At 44.0% G+C, this 18223-nt stretch overlaps 1 protein-coding gene across 4 annotated transcripts in view; it reads right to left on the bottom strand.

Moving 5' to 3' along the window:
- Positions 1-598: 598 nt before the first annotated feature.
- Znf346 (zinc finger protein 346) overlaps positions 599-18223 on the bottom strand; it is a gene marked incomplete at its 3' end in the record, with an annotated part of 34711 nt that continues 17086 nt past the window's right edge. For 2 of the 4 annotated variants that reach the window (XM_005376407.2, XM_005376409.2), the window contains 3 exon segments: positions 599-1746; positions 5056-5149; positions 17411-17596. In XM_005376407.2, the coding sequence (XP_005376464.1) occupies positions 1659-1746; positions 5056-5149; positions 17411-17596 (368 nt within the window). 4 annotated transcript variants of the gene reach the window in all.

Below are 18223 nucleotides of genomic sequence, written 5' to 3'. Positions count from 1 at the left end.
GAATGCCACAAAGGGCTGTTTATTATCACTGAAAGCTCTACAAGGATTGCCATCACTTCTCTAGGTGAAATGGAGGATGGACAAGTGGAGCTGTGTTGAATTTAGGGTTCTAGGGAGGCTTTTATTGGGTTGTCAAGCAACCTTTGTCCCAATTCCTAAGATCAGCACTAAGAGCCCTGCAAACCTAAGCACGAGCAGAGAGGGTGTCACAGTTCCTACTTCTGAGGGGAATATGGTCCCATGACCCCCATCTGTTAAGCTTCAATCCGGCTCATGGAAGATGGTCTTTATTTGGATAATCTGGTGATCAAGAGACAAAGAGCATAAGTGCACAGGCACACGTACACACACATACACAATATGTAAAGCGTTTCACAGGTGAAGGGTCTAGACCGTGGGAGAGAGGCCATGACAGCAGCTGGAGGCTTCTTTGACCCAAAGAGGAGCCTCAGATGACATTCCCTGGAATTCTTGCTCAAAAGCTACATGAGAAAACTGCTCTTCCAGTGAAGTACCGGGCCAGAGAACAGTGGGATTAAAATCTGGGTTTGGGGTCCAGGAAACATTTGTTTGTTCACTGTAGAGGCTTTTTTGAGACAGGATCTCACTATGTAGTTTAGACTGTCCTTGAGCTCTCTATGTAGCCCACACTGGCCTTAAAATTGCAGCAATCCTCTTGCTTCGGCCTCTCAAGGGCTGGGATTATAAACCTGTGCCACAGGTATGCCCAGCTCTTCACTGTAAAAATTTGCACCAGCTGTTTCTTTCCCTGGGGCCCCTCTGGCTCCTTGTACCCAGGAATTTCTCTGTGGATGGTAAGTGAGGGATAGCACCACAGCAACCTGGGCAGGGGGGTCCACTGCACAAGGGGAACGAAAGGCTTATTAGGGCTGAAGGGCAGCAATAAACCTCTCAGCTGGCTGGCATCAGGCAGTTTGCATTTAAGGGCATAGAACCATAAAGAAAGTGGCAGGTGGGGGACCTTCCCACATGACCCTGGGCCAGAGCACCTCTGATGGAGGAGGGGCAAGGTCCCCACTGGGGCTTCCTAGGATCTTACTGGGCATCGAGGCCTCTTCCAGCTCCAGTTTGTCCTTAGCTGTTACAGATCCTTAGCACCATTCAGGGACCGTGGTGATGGCAGGAGGGACAGGAATGCTCTGCCAGAACTGTGCACATCACAGTTAGAAGAACTGTACAACCGGCCAGCATCTGGTCTAAGGCTCAGGAAAGCCCGTACTTTCCGGAGGGTGAGGGAGTGTGATGTAAGCTCGATCTCCCATGTGGTAGCTACTTCCATCTACTATTTCCTTCCTTGGCAAAGTCTGCATGAAGTTCCAGCTTCCACAGGAGATACTTGGAGCCCTGGGGCAATTCTGGTCCTCAGCTGCAGTTTTTGCACAAAACTGACCTGGAGAGGAAAACAGGCACTGGGGCCACAGAACATGTAGCCCAGAGGGGCTGGAGAAGGAGGCAGGCCATTCTCCAACTACTACTCCCATCCTCTCAATCCCCCTGCCTCCCTGTAACGACCTGCAGGGCCCACAGCACAGGGAACAGCAGGAGGGGATTTGCCTCGGCCAATGACAGGCTCAGGCTACAGTCACAGGAAGCTGACTCATGGCTGGTCCTACATGAGCTGCTGGACAGAGACACCTTCAGTCTTCCAAGGTGCTGGAGTCTTTCTGAATGAGTTGATTCTGCACTGGAATCTGGCCCAAGGGTGATACTGCTGTTTTTGGTGACCTGTAACTCAAGAAGGAACAAAGGCACTGTGTCAGTGAATGGCACACTTGTAATGCTGTGCTAAATAGCTTATCCTCATGCTAGTAAAGTTCTCCTGGTACCCTGGAACAGTAAGTAGGACAGCATTCTTTTCCTGAGGTCCACTGCCAGGCACGATACTGGTGTTTTGCTTCCACTATCCCTTTTCATCCTTGTGCCGATTCTACATGCTACAGAATAGCATCCGCATTTCACATACAAGGAAATTAAAGTTCAGAAAGTTTACTTATTTATTTTTTGTCTTTTTGAAACAGGCTCTTGCTATGCAGTTCAGGCTCACCTTGAGCTCACTTTGTAGCCCAGGCTGGTCTTGAACTTGCAATAATCCTGCCTCAGCCTCGTGAGTGCTGGGATTACAGGAGTGCGCCACCATGCCCAGCCTTCAGAAGATTTAAATGGCCCAAAGTAAGCTTTTAAGTGGTAGATTCAGGACTGCAGCCCATACCTTTCTACTGTACCAAACTATTTACTCTGTCCACAGGGCCCTGGATGACCTGGATACTACTTAATTTACCTGTCTCATTCTGTACCATCTTCCCACTAACAGTCAATCTAACATGACTCTCCAGGTGGCATATGGTGGCCCACACCTGTAATCCCAGCACTCTGGGAGGCTGAGGTAGGAGGATCATAAATTCAAACCCGGCCTGAGCAACTTAATGTCTTAGCAAGACCCTGTCTCAAAATAACAAAAAAGGCTGGGCACTCAGCACAGTGAGAAGGCCCTGTGTGCACTCCCCAGTACTGGAAAAAACAAAATAATCAAAAACACCAACTGGCTTTTCTTTCACACTGGAATCTATTCTGGGTCTCCAACATCACCTGACATTGTCTCATTGTTTATGGATTTGTTTAGGGTCAGCTTCTACCTCTAGAGGGAAGATCCAAAGGAGCAGGGATAATACCGCTTTTGGTTCCGAATATAGCCCCAGTGTGCCAAAAACAGGGCCTGGTATGTAATAGGTACTGAATAAATGTATGTTGAATAAATGGAAGTTTATATGTAGTAAATACACTTATTAGCACTATCACTTCACACATGATCTCTAACCATCACACAGCCTGTCAGGTTGGGGTAATCAGTTCCATTTGATAGTGGAGCAAAGTAAATGAGGACTGGAATCAAGTGGATATAAATCCTTGGTCTAACTCCAACTAACCATACCATTTTTTTTTTTTTTTTTGGTGCTGGGACTCAAACTAAGGACCTTGTGTTTGCCAGGCAGGCACGTGTGCCACTGAGCTATATATCTGCAGCCCCCGAACCATTCCACTTTGGGCTAATCACTTAACATGACATTAGGCTTCGTTCTGTTGTAAAAGGAGGATGTCCCAATTTAGAGCTGTTGGTGAGAAGTTAATGATATCACACTATTGATTTATTCAACAAATTATAATTTTAATCTTATAGAATAAACAGAAGAAGAAGAAGGCTCAGAGAAGTTTACTGACTTCCCCAAGGTTATAGAGCTAGAAGTTTAGGATGAGAACGATAAACAGCACTAGTGGTTCAAAGCAGGGCAGGTCTCTGGTTGGCTCGAGGTTGTCTACTAAAATTGTCACTCGCCAGACCTCAAGGCAGGTATGCTGAAAGGCTATGTGAAAGCCAGGCTGGGATGCTGGGGCTTGCCTCAAATCTTTACCTAAGAGGAGCCTGAGAGTTCTCCAGTTACCCACAGATTTGCTCGATCCTGGGATAGGAGACTCCAGGCAGAGTAGAGAGAACCAAAGATATTTTTTACTCCATCATTCTGTATCGTTATCACTTTCTCTTTTAAACACAGAGTGCGTGTCATCCTCGCACACGGCCTGTGCTAATCTCTGTATCACTCCAATTTCAGTACACATGCTGCTGAAGCAAGCAGATGTTTCTCATTCTCCTTTTTTTTGTGGTCCTAGGGACTAAATGCTGCTACACAAGCACTCTATTACTGAGCTACATCTCCAGCCCTGTACTCCTTTTAACTCATTAGAATCAACTACCAAATTCAAAGCAATCATTCAGCAATCTTGGTGGCCCAACACTTTGTTTCCTCAGCTGTAACATGGGGACAGTGACACCCATCTCGGAAGGCTATCCTGTGACACAGCACTCACATTATACATTTCCTTTTATTTACTTACTTACTTATTTATTTATTTATTTTTTTCCGGTACCGGGAATCGAACTCATGACCTTGTGCTTGCCAGGCAGGTGCTATGCCGCTGAGCTAAATCCCCAGCCCCCACATTTCCTTTTAGAGAGGAGAGGACAGAGCCCAGGGCCCTTCTGGCTGAGCCTTATCTTCTTCATGTCACACAGTGACACAACTTCTTCTCAGCATGATATCCTGGGATGAGTATGAGGTAAGCCGGACGGGCACTGGTTTGAATCAAGCCCTCTCTCCGAGTATATCACTTAGAATGCTTGTTGCCTGCATCTGTAAAATGAGCAATAATCTCCTGCTCAGAGACTGTCAGGGTTGTTGTGAGGATAACTTGAGAGAATTTACTGAACATATTACAATAGAAGAGAGCCTTGATGAACATTACATACTTCCAAGATTAATTAATTTATTTTTGGTTTTCTGAGACAGAGTCTCACTATGTACCTCAGGCTGACCTTGAACTTAATATGTAGCTGAGGCTGGTCCTAAACTCCCAGTGATCTTCCTGCCTCAGCCTCCTGAGTGCTGGGATTACAGGTGTGTGCCATCATGCCCGGCAAGATTATTATTTATATGTTCACTGTTTCTCTTCACATTATAACTTTTATTAAGCTTGTTTCTTCCCATCAGAATGTAAGGTCATGAGGGCAGTGACTGGGTCTGTCTTGGCCAGTACTTAGAAGGCAGTCAATAAACAATTGCTCAAAAACCCTGGTGTTTGGTAATAACCTGTAGAGGGAGCTCCTGCTACAGAGTAGCTGGCAGTGAAAACCGGGTTTCAGGCCTCTTGGGGATGGCTGGGGTGTAGAGATCCCTGCTTCCTTAGTCAGACTGGTACAAGCCAGGATATCCAAGTACTATTAGGGAGCCATAAAGGAAATCATCTATGCTTTGCTTCTAAAGCACTCAGCCCAGGTGTTCAAAGCCTGAGGAAGCCGACGGGAGAAAAATTTAGAGACACTTAAAATTATAGACGAAACACTTTTCTTTTAACTCACTGATCTATTAACTGAGAAAAGGCTACCAGGGTTCCATGCGGGCCAGAGACTATCTGGCTTTGTTCTGACTCTGAAGTCCTGAGCTCCTGCTGGAGCCCCTTGAATTTCAAAGAATGGTTACTCACTGGTTCTTGTGCTTGAAGCCACTGATGTGAGCCTGGTACTGTTCTATGGAGTTCAGCACTATCTTACACGTCTTGCAGGGGTAGCCCTTCCCAGCTGAAACACACATCAAAATCAAGATACGCAGTTATTGAACTGGAAGGGACCGGGCCTGCCGCTTTGCACGGAGTGTGCAGTGCTCTTCTCAGGACCGACAGCGGGACTGGTTGATGGCCCTGATGAGAATCCCAGGTGTCAGCACTCAGGAGGCACAGACTGTAACTGGGTGTTCCTTGGGGATGGGGAGCTCCTCATTCTCCTATGTCCTCAGTACTAGCAAAGAGCTTACCTAGATTGTCTGCTGAGTAAATAAAATGACAGAACAAGGAGGTGACATTTGGTGCGATTGTCTTTCCTACCTTGAGTGGCCTCATTAAGGACACCCTTCACGGGGAGATTACTGGGGAGGTGCCACTCTCCCTGAGCTTGCAATAACAGTAATTAATGAGTATGCCTGATATGAAAATTAATTTGTCTTTTTACCTTGGAGTTCACAGACACTGTGGCCCACTACCAGGGCTGCTCCTGTGACAGAGTGGCTTTTCTCCATGTGGCCTACCCGGGCGTCAGGAGAGGGACTCCTGGCTCGGTGCTTTTGTCCATTCCCTTCTCTGATCCTTAAGCTTTTCTCAACTGCAAACCAATTACAACTCAACTTATAATCATAACACTTAGCGTAAAAACAGCTATAAAATTTACATAGGCCATTCATTTTGTATAATTTTGCTTGCTCCTAATATTTTATCTATATATGTATGAATGTATGTATGTATGTATGTATGTATGTCTTTTTGAGCGTTTCACTATGCAGTTCAGGCTGGCCTTGAACTCACTTTGTAGCCCAGACTGGCCTCGAATTTGCAGCAATCCTCCTGCCTCAGTCTCCCAAATGTTGGGATTACAGGCATGAGCCACCATGCCTGGCTTATTTTTTTAGTTTTTTTTTTTGCTAATAATCTTTTGAAAATCCTAACTTTTATTTATTTATTTTTTTACAGTAGTGGGGATTGAACCCGAAGGCCTCAAGTATACTAGGCAAGCACTCCACCATTAAGCCACATCTTCAGCCTGTTTTTTTGGTACCAAGAATCACACTCAGGACCTTGCATTTGCCAGGCAGGTGCTTGTGCCATTGAGCTATGTCCCCTGCCCTTCAGCCTTTTTAAAATTCTTTATTTTGAAGCCAGGTATGGTGACACATATCTGTAATCCCAGCTATCTAGAACACTGAGGCAAGAGAATTGCAATAAGAATTCAAGGTCCTTTCTAAGGTCAGTATCATGGTAGAATACTGTTACAGGTTGTGTCTAGACATCCCCCAAAGCATCCTGTGGTCATAGGTGGGGCTTTTTCAGAGAAGGGTGGATCTAGAGTATATGACTGACTCACGGTGCGGTGCTAGGATTAAGAGTGTGAGTGCCATCTGCTCTAAGGGTGGACATCCTGATACAACATAACGGACAGAAAAGGGTTTGCTGCTAGTTACTTGTAGTTCATTGCTTGTTACTTGCTTTTGCTGTCTTCTACCTGCCAGAAACTGTTTCTCTTTTGTGCTGCTCCTCTGCCACACCACCCTGCCTTGGAGCCAGATAATTATGGACTGAAACCTCTATAAACTGTAAGCCAAATAAATCTTTCCTCTTTTAACTTTGGGTGTCAGGTATTTTGTCTCAGCAACTAAGACAAATACTGTCAGGGAGAAGATATCATAATGGACTATCAGAACTATTCCTTTGCCAAGGTCGGGAGTTGGATCTCGGGCTTGTGTGGGCTTGACAACCACCACTGGGTTTAGGAGCCAGTGATGCCCAGACTACAAAACCCACTTTTTTCAGTGCTAGTGATCAAATCCAGGGCTTCACACAGGACAGGCAAGTATTCTCCCTCTGACCTATATATATCCAGACCCAACTTATCCACTTAAGTATCAGGGACCATGTCAGGTCTTTGTATATTTATATCCTTGGATTTGTATACCCTGTAGGTATATGTCCATTCTTAGCCCTGTAGGTTATGACCATTTTGCAGAGCAGAAAACAAGCTGAGAGGTGTAATGGTTTACTTAGGGTCAGAGCTGGGACTTATCCTCTGGTCTGACTGTAAAGCCCCCATTTTTCCTTTACACCACAGGTCTCTGGGCTCTCCTAAGTTCCCTGTTGTGTACAAGATCTTAGCAGGCTACATGATTAGTTGTAAGATAGATTTGAATCATCATTTAGGGCAACTGCAAAATTCATTAGTCTAAAAAACTTTATCCAGTGTCTATACTAGTGAATTTCTATCTACTTATTTAAAATATCTGGCTTATTTAGAAAAGCAGAATACCAGAATCTCAAGTTGATGGAAGAAGTGTTTGTTTCATCCCACTTCCTCTTCTTGTGCTACCTTTATTTTCTCTTCTCTTGTTGTTTTTTTGAGACAGGACTGACTCAGGCTGGTCTTGTAGCAATCCTCCTGCCTTAGTCTCCCAAGGGCTGGGATTACACGCATGTGCCACCACACCCCATTTCCTTTTTCTTTCTTTCTTTTTTTTTTTTGAGACAGGGTCTCATTGTGTAGCCCAGGCTGCCCTCAAACTTGTGGCAATCCTCCTGCATCAGCCTCGGCAGTGCAGGCATTACAGGTGTGGCTATTATGCCCAGTTACTGCTGTGCCTCTGGAAAAAGCTGTCTGCATTTGCTTCTCCATCTCCTTGCCACAACCATTTTGTAATCAATACAGATGCTTCCACGCATCTCAGTCTAATGCACAAAATGGAGGCTTATTAGGCCGCTGTACAGTTGACTTTACACTGCATCTGACAGAACTGGTAACTGCTCCCTTCTTCAAACTTCCAACCCTGGGCTTTTAGTGTGCCACCCTGAAATTTCTCCAACTGTTCTCAGCCTCGTTGTCATCTGTTTTATTTCACTATTTATTTATTTTGTTTTTTTTCTGATACCGGGAATCGAACTCACGACCTTGCGCTTGCCAGGCAGGCACTGTGCCGCTGAGCTAAATCCCCAGACCCCCGCTTTTTTTTTTTTTATTATTTCACTATTTAATACTGGCCCTCTGGAGGGCCACTTTTTTCCCCTTTATTTTTTACTATTTGTGTGTGTGTGCGTGTGTGAGTGTGCGCGCACACGCGCCCGCATGCATTTTCCTGAGGACAAACTCACGGCTTCATGCATGCTAGGCAAGTACTCTATCACTGAGCTACATCCCCAGCCTTATTTTCTTTTGTTTTTAATTTTTTTCCCCCAGCTCTATTTTTATTTTGAGACAGGGTTTCATTAAGTTGCCCAGGCTGGCCCTAAACTTGTGATCCTCCTGCCTTAGTTTCCTGAGGATTATGATGATTTTATTTTATTTTATTGTACTTACATTTATTTTTTGGTGGAGGTAGGAAGGGAATCCTGGGCCTGGTGCATGCTAGGCAAGGACTCTATCATTGAGCTATACTCCCAGTACAGTCCATTTTTCAAAATTGTGGTAAATCATACTCTTAACAAAATTTACTATCTCAACTAGGCATGTCAACTCATGAGTTGTAGGTGACATGTAGTCCTGAACAAGTAATATAGCCCTTGCCAGGGGTGGTGGTACATGCCTGTAATCCTAGCACTTGGAAGGCTGAGCAGGAGCACTGCTGTGAGTTCAAGGCCAGCCCGAACTATATAGTGGGTTGAGGCCAGCTTACCATACCTAGTGAGACCCTGTTGCAAAAAACCAACTCCCTCCCCCCAAAAAACTAGTAATGCAGCCCCACAGATAATATACTTTTAACATTATAATCAGAATGATCTACCCATGATGCTTCAATTTTCAGTGGCTTCCCAATGCTCTTAGGATAAAGGCTTGAATCCTTCAATCCTCATGCCATTATACCTGCTCATCTCCTAAGTATTGCTGTGCCCCACATTATCCCACTGCCCTCTGAGAGGCCTTCCTTGATGCTCCCTGATCTTTTTTGTTTTGTTCTTTTTTGAAACAGGCTTTCGCTATGTTGTTCAGGGTGGCCCTGAACTCACTATGTAGCCCAGGCTGGCCTCAAACTCCCAGCAATCCTCCTGCCTCAGCTTCTACATGCTGGGATTATAGGCGTGCACCACCGTGCCTGGCTGATACTCCTCCTCTCTCCCCTTATTTTTTGTGCACACAGTCTTGCATTTATCTCCCTTTCTAAAGCTAATCAGAGTTGCAATTATTTGCTCAGTATCTATCTTCTATGCGGTCTCTAAGCTCCATAAGAACATGGACAACATCCGTCTTATGTATAATGCCTAGCATATACTAGTTAAGAGTGAATTTAGTAAGATTCACTAAGTAAGAACAGTAACAACCTGTCCTGGCTAGGTGTAGGGGCACATGCCTATAATCCCAGCATTTAGGAGACTAAGTTGCAAGTTCAAGGCCAGCCTGAGCTACACAGTAAGCTCAAGGACAGCCTGAACTGCATAGTGAAGCTCTGTCTCAAAAAGACAAAAAAAGACAAAAACAAAACAAAAACAAAATCTAACTGGCTGTAATTGATGGCTGCCTTATAAAAAACAACAACAGCAGCAACAAAATGCCTTCCTATATTTATGGGTAAAAGAAATAAGACAGCAGAATGGGCAGAGGAAATAGACCCGCTCTGTGGGAGGCAAGGCTATAAGTAGGGGAGGAAGTGATGAAGTGAAGCAGAGGAGGACCTTAAGTGACCCAGGACTAGAAGGATTTGGCTGCTTAAGTGACATGTAGGTTTTTGTTCTGGCTTTTGTGAGTAAATATGAGATAAGTATGAGCCTGGAGTATAAAACCAAGTATTGCTAGATCTGCACGGTAGATAATGCATCTGCCCCAGGTGAGAGGGATCTGCAGGTTCTGGGTCATCTTACATTTCACCACTGCTTGTCATGAGACACTTGCCAGAGTCCCCCTAGGAACCATGCTCTAGATCCAACACAGACCCACACTTGCCTTTCAAGGATGGCTCTGGCTTGCTACTCCCTAGTGTGGGACCCTGGGTGAATCAGTTTATCTTCCTGATCCTAAAATTCTCACCTATAAAATGTGGATAATCAAAGTTACACAAATAGCCTGCTGTGGTGGCGCACACCTGTAATTCCAGCACTCTGAGAGGCTGAGGCAAGAAGATCTAAAGTATGAGCCCAGCCTAGGCCACTTAACAATTTAGTGAGACCCTTTCTCAAAACAAAAAATAAAAAAGGGATAGGGATATAGTTCAGTGCAAAGGCCCTGGGTTCATTCCCCCAGTACCACACAACATACACGCACATGCACAGATGAAATAGCTACTACTGTGGTACATTTCAAATTATAAAAATTTGAAATTTATACCCTATCTATTCCAACATATTCATATTGCACTGAATGAAGTCTACAGTGTCAATGTACCTTTAGATAAACACTAGCTATATATGTTTCCCAAGCCGAGTCTTTGAATACAAATGTGCCATCTCTTCAAAAACATAGCCTCTTCAAATCTACTATGTTGGAATGAATATGCAGAATTTCTGACCTTAAAGTAGCGTTAATCTGCATTTCTGATTAATGCACAAATCAGTTTTAGAGTTTTACTCCATATAAGGGCTGAAGAAGAAGAATAAATACATAGAAAGGAAAAAGACAGAGAGGTCCTTTCATAATATTTTTCCCCCATGCATTTTAAAACTTTAAATAACTGCAACAGGGCTGGGGGTGTGGCTTGAGGTAGAGTACTTGTCCAGCATACGCAAGGTCCTAGGCTTCATCCCCAGTCTAGGACAAAAACAAAAAGCCAACCCCCCAAAACCCCAACTGGTATAAAAGGCACATTCCATTCAGTGATAGGAATAACTAACCAGTACAGACACCTTGCTGGTTCAAATAACAAAGAACCCAACAAAGCCATACATAAGTTATAAAAGCTGAAATGGAGTTTTTTTTTGGTACTGGGAATCGAACTCAGGACCTCTCATTTGCCAGGCAGGCGCTGTGCCACTGAGCTATGTCCCCAGCTCCTGAAATGGACCTTTGAAAAAGTCTAACGCTCTCCACCTAGCAAGTCTTTCTGGATTGGTCACTAGGACATTTACATTCATTATACTATGGGCTTTGGGAACAGACAGGAAGAGTAGGTATGATACTTCTAGCTGGGTATGGGTACCAAGCATGGAGTCTGGTTCTCCAAGACCAATGGGATAGTTTCTGAATGCTTGATAGGAGCTTGGCTGCTGAGAGGTTCTTCCGAATATGCGGTTTAAGCTTGCCAGCACTTTTACAAATCGTATCATAATATTGACAAAAGTAATTACAGTCGAATTTTATGATGCGTTGAGTGAACTCTGACACGTGTCTTTCTGTCTGGATGCCTCTTTGATAAGTGCTTAGCATGACCGTAAGTGCCAGCATGACCTGTTCCTAGAAGCTCATGCACAGGTGGCATTTGAATCTGAAGCCCTCATAATCTATGGATGTGATGTGAGGTTTGGACATTTGGAGCTCCTGATATGGTTGGCTATCTTGGTCTCCTTCTCAGGATTATGCATTCTTTGCCCATGTTTCCAGAGTTTTTCTTTTCTGTTTAAATTGCTGCCTACAGGGAAAACAGAAGATGTCTTTACAGTCTGAATGCCAGAACATATGAAGTCAGTCCAATGGGATGACAGAAGGCCCTGTTATACTTTGTGCACTGGTACATCTTTCTGGAGTGGAACTGTGCATGTATTTCACCTGGATGAAATCTGGGAAACATTTCTTGTAACTTGGGCAAATGAAGCAGTCATCATTGATATGAATGGTCACATGATCTTTCGACAAATCAAAATAGATAAAGGATTTGGGGCAAACAATGCAAGAGTAAGTCCTTTGGTCTAAGCGTACTTTCAGCCAGGGATACAGCTCAGTGGCACAGCATCTGCCTGGCAATAAGTAAGTATTCATATTGCTTGCTTCATATTGCTTGCTTGCTTGCTTGATTTGTTTATTTTTGGTACCAGGAATTGAAAATAAATTTATTCACTTATGCTATAGGGAATCAAACTCAGGACCTCACACCTGCCAGGCAGGTGCTGTGCTGCTGAGCTATATCCTGAGCCTTGAAGAGGCATTTTGTTAAAGCCTTTGCTAAAAAAATGAAAAATAAAAATAAAGCCTTTGTTAGAGATCAGAGGTCAATAGGGTGTTTTCTTCCTGCCCATAAAAAAAGCCACTGTCAGTCCAATTTGTCCTTTTCATTCATGGAAGGCTTTTATACTGTAAACATTTAAGAAGTCTCCAAATTAAAAGATGCTGAAAAGTTGTGCTTCAGATATATTTGGTTCTGTGCATGTTACTGGCTGTCAAACTGCTGTGGGGGGAGAGGACCAGGCTCTCCTTGTGCTGTGGCTACATATGCAGGTTGAGTTTCTCATGCATGTTCCTAAGACTAGTTTCCCATGCAGGTGAGGACTGATACAGCTCACTCAGAGTAGGCGGTTTAGCCTTAACAAACTGCTCCTCTGTGGGAAAATGTACCATGTCCTGTGTCCCTTCATCCCTCTTCCCCATTTTTGCTGGGTATTTCCAAGTGGATAAACTATGGAGGACACCCTGGTCATTGACCTGGGCCAGAAAACCTCTTGCCTTATTCCCTTCCTTGGCCTCTTACTTTGCTAAGTATCATCAGAGTTGAGACGCTGTTGCAATTGCTCTAAGCTTCTAAATTGGCAGTTAATATAGAAGGACAAATTTCCTCGTTTTTTGGTCTTTTTTTTTTTAATATATTGAAATTGAATATATGTGTGCTCTCTCACTAAACTACATTCTTAGTCCTTTTTATTGTGAGACAAAGTTTCACTGAATTGGTCATGAACTTACAATCCACCTGCCTCGGCCTGAGTAGCTAGGATTATAGGCATAACCTACCATTCCTGTCCTTTTTTTTTTTTTGCCTTCAAAGAATTTTCCTTTTTTCCTCTGTTTTTTTTTGTTTGTAAATTCAGCATAGAATGTAGCAGTTCTTGCTTGGATTCCTTTTCTTTTCTTGCCAGGCAGGTGCTGTGCCACTGAGCAGGGGATTGACCCCAGGACCTTGTACATGATAGGAAAGTACTCTACCACTGAGCTACATCCCCAGCTCCAGGCTCCATGTTCTTTGTCATTGTATAATACATATAGTGGCTGTCATGGCTTGTATCTGTCTAGATGTTTTCCAAAAACCTCATGTACTCATTAGGGATTGAAGTGGCACTGCCCAAAGGGCAGGATGCTGCTGCTGTTTCTTTGCTGCTTTCTGCTTTGCTGTCTTCTGCCTGCTTGCTATGGACTGTTTCTCCTCTGTGATGCCCTCTGCCATGCCACCCTGCCTTGGAGCCAGCCAACTATGGGATGAAACCTATACAAACTGTGAGCTAAAATAAACCTTTCCTCCTTTAACTTTGGGTGTTGGGTATTTTGGCTCAGCAATGAGAAAAGTAACTAAGATAGTGGCCTACTGGTCAACTATCAGATTCTGCTCCAGGCGAATCTAGGCTGGATGTACAAACATCATTCATTACAAAAGGTCTCATCAGACAACTCAAACCATGAGTCTTCATACAAATCCTTGTCTTTTCTGTCTCTTTAACAAGAAGAACTTTTAGGTAAGTAAACATAGCTATCTTTCAACTTAGACCCCTATAGAGGAACTCCTAGAGTGGTTCCTCCGTAGGGCCAAACTGAGAATATAACTTTTGAAGAAAGTGGTATATGTATGGGAACATGGGGAGATTTGCTCTCACTCAAATGAGCAAGAGCCAGCTGGAGATCAGATGCAGAGTGGCATGCTTTGCTCACACTGAAGCATACTGTGTGAGTGAAAGGGCCAGGGTGGTCTGGCTCCCAGTCATCCATATCTATATCTTCATTATCTTCTTTTCCTCAGTATCCTTATCCTTTTCCTGTTTGCCTCCAGTCTATCTGTAAAGCTCTCCAGAACTGTCAAACATATGGAGCCACACACTCTCTCAATTAAAGATACCGCTTGGTTATTATGCACCAGTAATGAGGCTACTGAACTGTAGCAACCTGTTAAGACCTAGATCTGTAGCCAGGCACAGTTTCCACAGACTCACTTCCAGACACACTTCCACCAGTGTATGCTATGGACCATCCAGTGAAGTGTAGGAGGCACCACCTACCATGTATACCACTTGTTGGGGTGGCAAACCTGGTCATCAGTGTAAACAATGAGCCACCAGCTAGGCGTGGTGGTGCACGCCTGTAATCCCAGCACTGTGGAGGCTGAGCCAGGAAGATCATTGCTAGTTCAAGACCAGCCTGGGCTGCAAAGTGAGCTCAAGGCCAGCCTGAACTGCATAGCGAGACCCTGTCTCAATAAGACAAAGCAAAAACAAAAACAAAAAACCAATCTGAGCCATATTCTGTTCATGCTCTGCAGACATTAGCAATATGTGTGAGATTTCATCTTTAGAGTCTATCTTTTCTTTATTAGACAACTCTACATCTGGGATACCTATGCAGCATAGGCCAGGGGACAGTCATGTGTCTATCATATGTATGTTTGTTATGGTTTGTGTCTAGATAGATGTCCCCAATGTAGTCATGGGGTGGGGGTTTTCCAGAGGTGGCTGAATCTAGAGTTTGTGATTGATTCAGGTTCAATGCTGGCATTAAGGGTCTAAGTTCTACACTCGCCTTAGGGTAACCTGCATACAAAATAAGGGACAGAAAGAGTCTTGTTGCTTGCTTGTTGCAAAGTAGCTTTTGCTACCTTGTGGGTGCTATGAATTGTTCTCAATGACAACTCTCTGCCTTAGAGCCAGCCAACTAAGGACTGGGGTCTCTACAAACTGTGAGCCAAATAAACCTCCCCCACTTTAACTTTGGGTGTTGGGTATTTTGTCTCAGCAATGAAAAAAGTAACTAAGTATTCGTGACAAAAAAGTATCACTGACAATGTGCACAATATTGGGTAAGAGAACTGGAAGATCAGTGGGTCCCAGATCTTTGCTCCCTAAAGGTAATGTAAATCAAACTCTTACCTATGTCATCTCCCTATTTAGGTTTTCCTTGAAGATCTTTGCTGAGCTCTACTCAGCCTTAAGCAAATAACAAAACAAAAACTAACAAAGCTACATTCAGTATGAGTAATTTAGCCTTAGAAAAATGGTAGAGCATAGCAGATACAAGGAGGAGGCTTTGGCTTCAGATAAAAAGGCAGAACTGATACAAGTTCAACTGGTTAAGTACAAACACTACAATGCTTGGGTTGCTAGTGGGTAACAGACGAGGGGATGACTGGGGATGCGGGGTTGAGGGAAGGAGAAAAGGTGGGTAGGGCCTGGAATGAGGTTAGAAAGGTCTGCTGCAAGGAAATCCTTGGTCAGGCCAGCTGGATATAATTTTTCCTATCAATTCAAGGCCAAAAAAAGGGATGCCTTTATAAAGTGGGTTCCAAGCAGCGTGGTTCTCAAATTTCCAGAATCCTTGGCATATGGAAGTGATCCCTGGCTATAAAACACTAGTTATCTCTTCCCTCTCTGGAAGAGATTTATATTGCAGGGTCTTCCCCTGGCATTGACACCCTGCTAAAGGATCTGGCCCCTCGTCCTTTTCCCTCCGCTTCCTGATCACTGGTTTGTACCTGTTTCATCAATGTCAGTATGGCCTAGGTGGCCTGTGTTGTATGGCTGCTTTTGGTGTTTGGGGAATTACTACAGAAGCACGATTTCCCCTTGTCCACATGTGGTCTGGAACATCTATGGCACCTGGTTGGTCACCCTCCCTACGATTATGGAAAGAGCACAGATGACTTTAAGTAGCAAGTTCCCTCCCTGAGGCCAAGCTGCTCCACACCTGGATGCTAAGAAGATCCCAAATGTCAGCCACATGGTGGCCCCTCCATGGGCTGCTACAGTCCTCTAGGCCACACATCTTGAGAGTATTCTATCTCCTACCTCTGTGAGACATAGAATGTGTCAGCCTTAGTCACTACTGTACTCCAGTGAGGGAATACAGTAGCCACTCAACAAATATTTATTGACTGAATAAGATAATAACCTTCCCCTAGCATTACACAGATACATTTACTATAGGCCATGAGTAGATACTATAGTGGGAAGGGCCCCCAAATGTTTGTGAATGCCTGCTCCTGTGATGCTGACTGACATCTCGTTGTCAAGGATATAACCAATATTCTGAGCCTGGAAAGTCTCTTTACCACACTCTCCGAGGGATAGAGTTAAGTCCCAGCTGCTGAGGGAAGAGGTAGAGGTTGCTGAGATTTCCACGTAAGAACTATGGACAACACTTAGGGAGTTTAAATCAAAGGTTATAAACTGGTGGCTGTTGGCCCAAACTTAGCAAGCAGAGATGATTTTACCCATATAGGGCTTAAAAATTTTTTTGGTGGCGGGGAGGTACTGGGGATTGAACCCAGGGCCTTTGCACTGAGCTACATCCCCAACCCTCTTTTATTTTTTGAGATAGGTTCTTGCTAAGTTGCTAATTGCTCAGGCTGGGCTTGAACATGTGATCCTCCTGCCTCATTGTCCCTGAGTGCTGGGATTACTGGTGGGCACTAACATTGTTGGCTTTTTGTTGTGTTGTTTTTATTATACATTCCAGGCTAGTCTTGAACTCACTATGTAGCCCAGACTGGCTTTGAACTTATGATCCTCCTGCTTCAGCCTCCAGGTGGCAAGATTACCGGTATGCATCATCATGTCTGGCTCAAAAATTTTAAACGTTTAGTTGCACATTTAAGAATTGGAGACATTTAGGATGGGATATAGTTCAATGGTAGAGTACTTATCTGGCTTGCTTTTAGCTTGAGCCCTGGCACTGAGAAAAAAAACCAAAGAATTTCCTCTTTATATCTTGTTTTTTGGGTACTGGGAAATCAAACTCAGGACCTTGCACTTGCCAGGCAGCTTCTGTGCTGCTGAGCTATATGCCTGGCCCTCTTCTTCAAATCTGGCTCTGAATAATCTTTTGAAAAATTGAAATATATGGTAGCAACAGTCTAAGAGCTGGCTAGGAGTGGCATATACTCTTTAGCTGACCATATCCTTTCCTGGCTCTCATTTAAATTTCATGCCTGGTAACAATAAAAATAAACAAACTTCCTGACTGGGGGTTAGGGATTTAGCTCAGTGGTAGAGTGCTTGCATAGCAAGTGTGAAGGTCTAGGTTTGATTCCCAGCAACATTAAAAACATTAAACAAAAAATATCCTGCCAAGTTTTGTAGGCATCTGGGTTTGCAAACTCTCCTTTAGAAGACCTAAAGAAGAGAAGCAGAGGTGGCTAGACCCCAGAACCCCAGTGATCAAGCCCTGATCCAGCTCTGGATGTAAGCTGGGCCCTCTCACCTGATATGTCAGTGACAGCAGGGTCTGCTAGTCGTCCGTAGTGTGCCATGAGTTTGAGCTTGGTCTCCTGCTTCCTGTGTTTTTTGCCCACATAATGCTGCTGAGCCATAACGGGGTCATTGAAAGTTGCATGGCAGAGGCTGCAGAACTTGTCTGGGTCTATCATCTCTCTATTCTGGTGCAAGGCTAAGGTGCAGGAGGACACAACAAAAAGATCTGTAAGGCATTTTGACAGAGCTACACTAGAAGAGTTCAAACAGAAACAATGAAAAAACCTAGAAGGTGCCAGGCTTTCAAATATACTGAAGAAAAAGAAAGGCAGTGTCACTAGTTAATCACACCTGCAGATTGGCACTTACTTGTGTGAATCACACAGTGAACACCTTCTCTAGTTGGGAAAACTGCAGGATTTGGGGGAGTCCGAAGAGCAGTTAATTTGCTCAGAAACTTTATCTAGGTACTTCCTGATTTCCTCATACTCTCAAGAGCCTCTGAACTTCTGCCATCAGGTTGCTAAACTATAATAGATTAGAGATGCATATGTAGTCTTTTCATCCCAGGATTTCCTCGAATTTCACAGCAAGTGGGTAAGAAGTCTGGGTATTTAATTCCCATTCTTAAAGCATCCCAGGTATAAACCTAGGTAGGACCAATGCACTCAGGTAGACATTGAGATTCTGAGCTTATATAGGGTCCGGCAACCATACTAGCAGTGTCTTTTAGGTTTCATTACGCTCTAGGCTAAGAGAAGGAAAGAAGAGGATAACATTTAGTTACATGTTTTATAAATATATTTTTTTTCTTTACTACTCA

The sequence above is a fragment of the Chinchilla lanigera genome, unplaced genomic scaffold (assembly GCF_000276665.1).
Source record: "Chinchilla lanigera isolate Chin_1 unplaced genomic scaffold, ChiLan1.0 scaffold00007, whole genome shotgun sequence".
In the NCBI taxonomy this organism is placed as follows: Eukaryota; Metazoa; Chordata; class Mammalia; order Rodentia; family Chinchillidae; genus Chinchilla; species Chinchilla lanigera.
The sequence above is the reverse complement of the archived record's forward strand: the minus strand, read 5'-3'. Positions and strand labels throughout refer to the sequence as shown.